Source organism: Saccostrea cucullata, unplaced genomic scaffold (assembly GCF_032062105.1).
Source record: "Saccostrea cucullata isolate Sc308-1 unplaced genomic scaffold, CSIRO_AGI_Scuc_v1 ctg12269, whole genome shotgun sequence".
In the NCBI taxonomy this organism is placed as follows: domain Eukaryota; kingdom Metazoa; phylum Mollusca; class Bivalvia; order Ostreida; family Ostreidae; genus Saccostrea; species Saccostrea cuccullata.
The window spans coordinates 7,372-17,668 of record NW_026920666.1 but is presented as its reverse complement, the minus strand read 5'-3'; the positions used below and the strand labels follow the sequence as shown (position 1 = coordinate 17,668).

Here is a 10,297-nt window from a genome sequence, read left to right as displayed (position 1 = left end):
TTATTATAACAATTAATACCTTTGGATTTTGAATTCTCCATTTTTACTGATGGGATGCACAGTTCCCCCAGCTTTCTCCCCAGGCCCCCTGCATTGTTATTACGGGCCCTCCCCTGTGAGTTGTTGTTACGAGGACTCCCTTGTGAGTTTGAGGGAGAGTATTTTGTCCTTGACATTCCCGGCTCACTGTTATAATTTTTAGGAGAGCTATCTCTTGCTACTTCTACAGTGACGTCAGACTTCACTCTGCTACATGTACGCTACAAATATGTGCATTAACGGTTTATATATCAGAATCAAACGCAAAAAAATCGTATTCTAAATATTTAGTACAGTATAGACAAAAGACACTTTGATTCTAAGAAACGTTTTTGGGATAAGAAATGTTCGAATGGTTTTCTTCTCTAAAAAAAGCTGTTGTTTACAAACCAAACCTAAATGACATTTTGATATAATTTTTTTTATTTTTATCTTTCCCCCAAAAAACTCACCGTAATATAGTCGCTGACACTGGCGCTGGAGTTGATGTTATTACGATGGGGAGGGACGTGCAGACGGAGGGGGTCTTGCTTATGTAGCATAGACATCGTCATCAGCCTGTCGAGAAAGTTTATATTGAATATCTTATTGATTAAATGAAACGAAGTAGATTCCTTGTTGAATATATTAAAACGAAAAAGGCAAAATAACGTCTTTGACATATCAAGTGCGTTACTATTTAGGAATTATGTAGTGGTACTTGCTTGAAAATAAAGTAGAACAAAATATTCCAAGATTGAAACAGAAAGATTGAATATATATTCAAAGATCAAAGAGAGACAAAAAAATTGTGTACCAGTTAGCTTCGTAAATTCTTTGCAAGCAAGTCGCATTCGATTTCAACAGGCTACAGCGTTCCACGCACTCGTACAGCTCGGCTTGGTTCATCAGAGGAAACCGAACGCAGTCCATTATTCGGTCTAGATACTTACAGCGTTCCTTAGCATCCCCATTCTGAAGCCAATTCAAACCCGAATAGAAAATATCCATCTCACTGCGCAGAATCAATGCATCATATGACAAAATCATACAAAGGGTGTTGATATCGAGCTGGAGAAATGTCTTGCAGTCTCTCACGCGCATGAATTTAGAGGCAAGGCTTTTCATGATGCGATCGCAGTATTCCACGTCGTGCGTGTCTTTCATCACGGAGAGCAGAGCTAGGAGTTCATCATCAGTTATCGATTCTACTTGATCGAAACATTTTTGTCGAACTGCAGCAACATCAAACTTATCGGCCAATTTGATGAAATCTGGAATAAGGGCAGTTTCCATTCTTAGATCTCCGGTGTAAACATAATTCAATAGAACTTTAACAGACCATTCGGAAACCCCCGATATTCGAATATCTTTGGGCTTTTTATGTTTAAGTGGGTTCTCGTGTTCTAAAACTGAAGCTAGGTACGGACTGAAGCAGGCTAGCACGATCCGGTGCGCAGGGAACGTGTCTTTACCGACATGAACACGAATGTCGCAGATGTTGCTGTCAAGGAAGCTCTCCCTAAGATAGGATCCAGTCTCGGCATAATGCATCAATTTGTTCAGCGGAATATCATGGAATTTATCGATGTAGTTTTGTATTTCTAGTGGTAATTCGGGCATGTGGTCACCGGTAGTAGCCCTCAAGATGTCGTTTAGCTCGTGTTTATGTTTAACAGCTCTGATTGTGTTATCTTCGTTGACCATAATAAGTGGCCGGGCTTGATGTCTAACATGGCCTAGATGATGGTCAGAAAGTGGTTCATGGGGATGTATATTGTGGGAGGATATGAGAGTTTCCTCTTCGTGTCCGACATAACCCCCTGTGCTTTCTCTGGACCTCTGGTCTTCCACTCCTTCGCCGTGCCGTTCCCCTATCTGACTAAATCTAACTAGACTTGGCTTCACTAGCTTCACACTGTTATCCACACCAGTGTTCGAACTCACTCGAGAACTTAGTTGTCTTTCTGGTTGTGCAGCACTTAAAACGCTCGTCAGACTAGGAGGTCCTTTGGTCTGAGTAAGGCTGCTTTTCGACGGTTTTGACTTGGTCTGAGATTTAGAAGGTGCGGTGTATTCTTTTGGACTCTGGTTATTGGCAATCCTTGCGGTCCTTGATGTAACAAATCCAGAGTCATAGGAAGGGGCTCTTGGCTTTTCCTCCAACGGCTCCTCGGCCGTCGCCTCTTCGATTGGTTCCTCCACTGGACCTGCGTAAGCTAGATTTGGAATACTCTTTGTGGGGTCATATTTTTCCTCTACGAAGTCCGTTTCGGGTTTTTGAAGTTGAATGGCCCCTAGGAGATTTTTCATTGGATCTCCACCCGAGGTTGTCGGTTGTTCAGAGGGGATCGAAGGCGGAGGGCCGGCAAAACTTTCTGTGGGCCCTGTTTCTTCTTTTGGGCCCTCGAACGCTAGGTTAGGGATGCTTTTTGTTGGGTCGAATTTTTCCTCGGCTGGTTCGCTAGATGTACGTTTCAGCTGAATGGCTCCAAGGAGATTGTTCCTCATTGCACTGCCGGAGAGGGGAGGTGGAGGGTGGTTCTGATTAAAATCGTCTGTATCACAGCAAGAGAGTGGTGCTCCCCCCCCGGGAGGGTGGTTCTGTTTAAAATCATCTGCATCACAAAAGGATTACAAGTAAAAATAAATTTTCAAAAAAAATTAAAGAAAGTCTTATTTTTTGCTAAATTCTTCGCATATAGTACAATTCTCTATCATCTTTGGACTTTCAGTAAGGCGTGGCATTCTAGGTGCTACGTAATTAGCGTCTCTCATATGGCAGATAGATGGTTAAGAAATTAAGAGCAATTCTCTGCGACCGCTTAAACTTGGTTGCCACACCTGGTCACCGATTTTGATGAAACTTCGTCCATTTTTCATCCTTGGCCCCAGAAACATTAATCAAATAAATTTTCGTTGCTATGTGTCTCGATTGCCATGGTAACAGCCGGAAAAATTTGAAGAATTGAGATTTTCAGCTACTTTTAATCTTTACTGAGCCTTAACAAAAACATGACACCTTGTTGCCACTCATACTGTATAGAAACTGCTTAGAATATATCTCTAAGTAAGTGGTAACCAAGGGTACATTTTGAATACATTTAAAATGCTGAAATATGCTGAAAAACGCACAGTATTCACTATTGGTAGTTGTTACATGGTCAAACTCAATCAACAACTTAAGAAAAACAATGAAAATGTTTTACCTTAAGTATATAGGTATAAGCAATAATATTCTATAAATAACTTTTATGGTTGCCATGGTAACACAGTGTAACCAAGTAAAATAAGTAACTAAGATTGGGCTAATGCTACTGTCTTGAGGAAAAACATGAAAATTCAAGACTGGCAAATATGCATCCTTAGGACCTTGCAACAACAACACCGTAAGAAAGGTAAGAAAACTTTGGATTAATTGCTACTTTGCAACGTTACCAAGGAAACAACGTACCAGGTTGTTAAATTAAGTGAATTTTCTTGGCTGCATTTCGAATTTACTTTCCATTAAATCGAGAAACATATGATATGACCCACTTTAAATAGTACTTATCCGGTAAAATTAAAGTTGAATATCATATATTGATAGAATTTGATTTAAAAAAAAACAACTCTGTTGCTATGGTAACGAAGAAGGGAAAATGTTCGATTTTGTAAACTAAAAATCAATTTTAAACCCTGTGTGCCAGCTTTTAGCGTCCAGTTAGCGATTGGATGATAGTCAATATTGAAAGTCAGGTTAGCCATTTATAAATATCAATCATAAAAATTTAAGGGTACATATCCAAGGGAACAAAATAGTTTACAGATTTTTAAGCATATATTTTCTGCTTATTCCCATAGCAACGCTCTATTCAAAGAATCGGATTTGATTTTTTTTCATGGGAAATTTAGGACCACACCAACACCTCTAAAAATTGATCATCAGTTACTAGTATAAGGAAATGTGCTTTTTTTCAAAAGATAGCATCAGATTTAGACATACAGAGTGTAAATTTTAAGTGTTTCTATGGTATAAAACCCTTGGTAACCATTGCCAACCAAAATGAAATATTATAATTTGGTCTTGGTATATGTTTCAAGGCTCTTTTCTCTATTATTTGGTCACATTTTATCTTATTATTGCTTTTTATTTTTATGTGTATGACTTTATAAACTTCAATGAATATTTTTTAAACTTTTGAATACTTTGTTACCAAAGTAACGTATGTAATAGTTGATTTCCCATACATGTTTATCATGCATTTAAAACATATGACTGAAGGCTTTAGAAAACAATTATTGTCAATTGTTTGCTTTGCCGCAAATGTTAACTATGGGGCTCTAAACAAATTAAAAAATGCCATTTTTCAAACTTTCAGACATGTTGCCATGGTAACTGTAACACATAGCAACCAATTTTTACTTGAAATTGGTTTAGGGTATCAAAGACTTTTATCATAGAGATTTTGGAGAAATTCTGAGATTATGCGTGCCACAGCTCGTATATAAAATTTCAAGTCATTACAGAGAATGGCTCTTAATAACATCAGAAACTTTAAATTGTAGTTGACAACAATGAGACGACTTAACTCCAACCTCTTTGCCGTGCAAGACGCTGTGTGGCAACGCACAAATTACGCGGACTGTGCTATTATTTACTCTTACAGACGTCATAGAGTTACGAAATTTCACAGAAATATGTATCTCAAAGATTACAATAAATTTTGGGCAAAATTTCTGTATTTTAAAAAAATTCTACTAAAATTATCGGTATGTTGATATCGCTGATGGAGAGGTACGGAGCACGACAAAAAAATTGAAGCAAAAGCATGCGGAATCCAAAATTTAACTCATTTATTTTCTATAATTCGCAATATTTTTCGACAATTTTCTCAAATGTATCTTTAAATTGTTCTATTATTATGTATTTGGATTTCTGACGTGATATTTGAAGTACTAACAGAAATATAGTGATTTTCCTCTGATGCGATTCCCGTGAAAACGACTGTGAAAATGACGTCTCCTAGAATTGACGGCGCACCACACTTTTGTTAAATTATGTGTAATGCTCGAGATATCGCCAACATAGATCCAAAATATGCATAATAAAACATGTAGTAAACTAGGGTATTCGTGACATTCGTCCACAAATAGCAAATAGGAATTTTAGACCGTTAGACCTCTGTAAAATGGCTATACGGGAGGACGGGAAGAAGATTATCGACGAAAACTTTATCCGGACTGTAAAGAACGTGATTGAGAGTCACCAATATCACACTATATCTCATAAATACCTGCAGTTTTTGGTTTTAAAACAAAAAAAGAATATTCTTTACTTGTTTAATAGATTTAAAGCTTGACAAGAAATGGTGTTTGGATGTTGAGTAGATAAGATAACTCAAACTGTACAGGTACTCTTGGGAAAATGTTGAGAAAATGAAAGCTCCATCACATTTTTTTTTGTTATAATGTCTGTGACGTCGAAGATTTTGCTGCTCCGTGACTTAATGATATGTCCTGTGATACTCATTTTGAATGAAATTTTGTATGTTTTTTGAAAGCTCAATCACATATTTTTTTATAATGTCTGTGACGTCGAAGATTTTGCTGCTCCGTGACTTAATGATATGTCCTGAAAAATCACTCAAAATTGATACCAATTTACAACATTTTGATATGAAATTTTGTAGACCATATAAGTAAAGATTCTTTTATATTATGTGCGACATTTTGCCCGATTATGTCGTCAAATATTTTTTCTGTGCAGCAAGTCCGCGTAATATATGCTACACCCAAATATATGTATTTGCATAACTGGTTGAAAACTATCAATAAATTTTAGCTTATATAAAATACATGCAAACTGGAAAAAATTAAGTACAGTAACACATTTAAAAGAGGAAGAGTGTTCAAATTAAGGAAAAATGAAAATCGCTCACTTTCACATCCTAAAGGGACCTTAAAATTATCACCAAAAATTTATCCAACATGTTCAATTATTTATCATTCTCAAGATTTAAAGAATATCGACCGTTCACTTTTTTTTCAAAGTGCGTTAATATGGTCGGTATTAACGCACTTTGAAAAGAAATTTTATTTTTTCAAAGTGCGATTGATTTGGTCCCAAATTTAACGCACTTTGAAAATTTTTTTCAAAGTGCGTAATTTTTCAAAGTGCATTGTAACAACGCTGATATTGGATATTTGCTACACGTTGACATTCGCCTGAATTACTATCTGATTTATTCAATAGTGAATGAAAGCTGTGTAAATTTCAGACGCTATTATGTAACGTCGAGGATATCGCCCCTTACTGAAAGTCCAAGGTTAACAGTGAATTATACTAAATCACAGGAAAGATAAGGGTTGATGTTGATATGATTACAGGCACGGAGTATCGGGGGAGGGGTTTGTTCATTGAGAGTTTGGTAACACGTACATGTAACACACTCCCCCCCACCCACGAACCCCCTTCTCCATTTTTTTTTAAATTTTGTAATATTAATATCATTGTTATTTGGTTACGTATGAATAAAATTTTATGAAATAGGATTTTGAATATGGAGTACTGATAATTTTCTTTTTTTTCAGTTAATTAAGGTACGCAATGTATAACGACCGTATTTTGTACCTATGAAATGAATGGTACGATATTTTTAACCATAATTTTGAAGGTGTTTTGAAATATAAGAGGCCCACGGGCCTTATAGGTCACCTGAGTATTGTGCAACAACTTTCAAACAATTAAATTTGGTTCGTGTTTTAAACCAAAGGCCATGAAATTCGCAATTCACAATTTTGAAAGAGGCACCATTGCTAATCATAATTATAGACTTAGCATGCTTACTCTATATACTTAATACCCAGAGGCAGATCAGAGTAACATTAAGAGAAAATGCACTTCAACTTTATAACCAGTTGTGCACCTCATCCCAAAGGAACCACTGATCCTGGGGTCACATATTTCAAAATTTTGCAATTTTATCATAAAATGGTTGATTAATACCAAAGAGCAGATTTCAAAGCATTAATTTATTTTCAGACTTTGTACCCCCCTCACCCCCGACCCAGGGAGGGGGGGGGGGCATAAAAAATAACCATTTTGCTAGATGCACCTTTCTTCATCATAAATATATATATACTTGGATCATTGGCATAAAACCCGGAGCAAAGGAAAGATTTTGAAAGAATTAATGTATTTTCACTATATAATCAATAGAGCCCCGTCCTAACACCAGAATCCATGACCCTGGGGCCATAAAATTCACAATTTTGGAAGAGGCGCTCTTGCTTATCATAACTATGTACTAAGTTTATTTAATACTCAGGAGCAGAGAAGAAGATTTTCAAAGAATAAATGCATTTTCACTATATGATCAATGGAGCCCCGCCCTAACACCAGAACCCCTGACCCTGGGGCCATAAAATTCACAATTTTGGAAGAGGCGCTCTTGCTCATCATAACTATGTGCTTGGTTAGTTTATTTAATACCCAGGAGCAGAGAAGAAGATTTTCAAAGAATTAATGCATTTTCACTATATAATCAATAGAGCCCCACCCTAACACCAGAACCCCTGACCCTGGGGCCATAAAATTCACAATTTTGGAAGAGGCACTCTTGCTCATCATAACTATGTACTTAGTTAGTTTATTTAATACCCAGAAGTAGAGAAGAGGATTTTCAAAGAATAAATGCATTTTCACTATACCAATAGAGCCCCGCCCTAACACCAGAACCCCTGACCCTGGGGTCATAAAATTCACAATTTTGGAAGAGGCACTCTTGCTCATCATAACTATGTGCTTGGTTAGTTTATTTAATACCCAGGAGCAGAGAAGAAGATTTTCAAAGAAATCATGCATTTTCACTATACAATCTATATAGCCCCGCCCTAGCACTAGAACCCCTGACCCTGGGGCCATGAATTTCACAATTTTGGTAGAGGACTCAATGCTCATTACATTCATGCCAACAGTTTGCCTGCTTGATGTGCAGGGGTAAATAAGAAGATTTTTAAAGATTGCAATAATTTTAGTGGTTTTGGCCCCACCCCTCAGGCTCCAGGGGGGCGGGGACCATAAAATTCAAAGTTTTTGTTCCCCTTCCTCCATAGATGCTGTATACCAAATTTGGTTGAAATTGGTTCAGTGGTTTAGAAGCCGAAAATGTTCAAATATTAACACACGACGCACGACGCACGACACACGACACACGACGACGGACGAAAACGGATAGCAATAGGTCACCTGAGTTACTCAAGTCACCTAAAAATGCTCCATACAAAAGAGTAAAAGACTTTATAAAATATTGATTATTGTCCAATTAATTGCACTTTGAATGTAACAATGAAGTCTATGGGCAGCTCAAGTTTTTGATATTGTAAAAAGTAATTTGAATTTCAAATAATATCTTGGTGAAAATATGCGTAGACTCTCCCTTTATCAAAGTTTAAAAAAAAAAAGAATCATTTATCCATCAATGGCAGATACGTAGCACTTGTGAATTCATGTTAATTTGGTTCATTTCACCTTTATCGTTATCAAGCAATATGTTTTTATCCAGTTTGAAATTACTAATATTTTTTTTTTCAAAATCCGTTCATAATACATTGAATGCCTCAAGATCGATGTAACCCCCACCCCTTCCAAAAACATTACTTCGTGCCTGATTTTATTTTATTTTTGTTTTTTAGAAGAAGTCATGGATGCATATTAAGCTCATGTTTACGCCTCATTCATTTTTGGAGGATGAAGTTTTGATAGATATTTTCTTTTGAAAAGTCTATATAATTCTAACAATGCTGTAAAATTGCTTTTAGATCGCCGATTATTTTTATTTATTAGTAAATAAAAGATTGCCCGTGTACATTATAAAACTTTTTCTGTCATTGCAATAATTTTCACATCGCTCTATTTATCCGATTTTTGTAAAAAATTTCAGTTCTTATTTTATAGTAGTCACTTGCAGTTGTACTTACCTCTCGATGGCCCAGTAACATTTGTGTTCCCCGCCCATATATGATCTTTATCAAGCAAACGTGTAAGCTTCTGTATTTCTTCCTCATAAAACTTCTTCATTTCCTCTGGAATGTCCTTATTATAGCGGGGACGATTCCCTGAAGTAAATCCACTTGTGTGGGAGCAAGCAGCACTTTCATACATCAAGTAACCCCCTTCTTCGCCCATTTCACAGCATTCTATAGAAGGGTCCTGCCATTCAATTTTTGCTCCTTGTCCGTCGGGGACTTCGTCCTTTCTCAACCCTGACCAAATTTCTTGTGTTTCACAATGAAAATGGTTTGCGGAAACGGGTACTCGTCTCCGCAGTGACATTATACGGACTGTTCATCTACATTGTTTCCGTGTGACACACTGATCCATTAACTGTGACGTAATGATCATTGTGACGTCAAACTACTGTTTATGTCACACTGTAAGAATATATCCATTGTGACGTCATAATACAAATATAACGTCAAAATTACAGTGCCAAAATATGATCCTTGAATGACACATATCTTTGGCAAGGTTTCTAAATAAGAATAAAAAAAAGATGGACGTATTTGGCGTGTGATTTGCAGGAATAGTGTACGAAACATTTATAGTATAAATGTCCACGATTTGGTCAGTTGACCACAGCGGGACATACTTACAAAGTTAACGTACGTTCATAGGAAAAAACAACAAAATATGTAGTTTGAAATACCTTGTCAAATAGCAATATTTAAGTCCGCTTATCTTTCTATTTACTAGTACTACATATATTCACAAAAATAATAAATAACTGAAAGAAAAAGTACATGTGTATACCAAAATATCTGGCTTTTGCTCTCGGTAAAACGGTACCAAATGTACTATATGTATTTATTTTGAAATAAACCAGTACAACCTTAAACTGGAAAGAAGATGGGGGAATAAGGCGGACAAAGTGCCTATAGTGCGACAGATGAGAAGTGGAAAATTTAATCTCAATTATATCCACATTTTATTTCATATTTCATGCAATATTAAAGTATACTTAATGTTAAATCTCTATAATTTACAAAAATCTTACAAACACTAAAAATATTTGCCTATGAAAAAGCATACACAAACTAAAAAGAACAAAAACGGTCATTTTCTCATACTTTAACAAGATTTCTCAATATGAGTGGGTCTTCGCTCCATTTTTTTGAAAGATAATATACCTTTTTCAGTTTGCAAAATAATGGAGCGAAGACCCACTATACCTTAAAAGTACAATTTTATGACAAAACATTCACATCTTTCGGAGAAATCCATCTAGTCCATTAAGTC

At 36.3% G+C, this 10,297-nt stretch overlaps 1 protein-coding gene across 1 annotated transcript; it reads right to left on the bottom strand.

The window, feature by feature from the left end:
• Nucleotides 1-19: 19 nt before the first annotated feature.
• On the bottom strand, nucleotides 20-9,396 carry LOC134255042 (uncharacterized; the record flags this gene model as incomplete). Its single annotated transcript, XM_062737576.1, has 4 exons — nucleotides 8,980-9,396; nucleotides 836-2,636; nucleotides 492-597; nucleotides 20-260 (listed from the first exon to the last, which is right to left on the bottom strand). Coding segments are annotated over exons 1-4 (2,503 nt in total), but the record flags the coding sequence as incomplete, so codon positions are not given.
• Nucleotides 9,397-10,297: the final 901 nt, after the last annotated feature.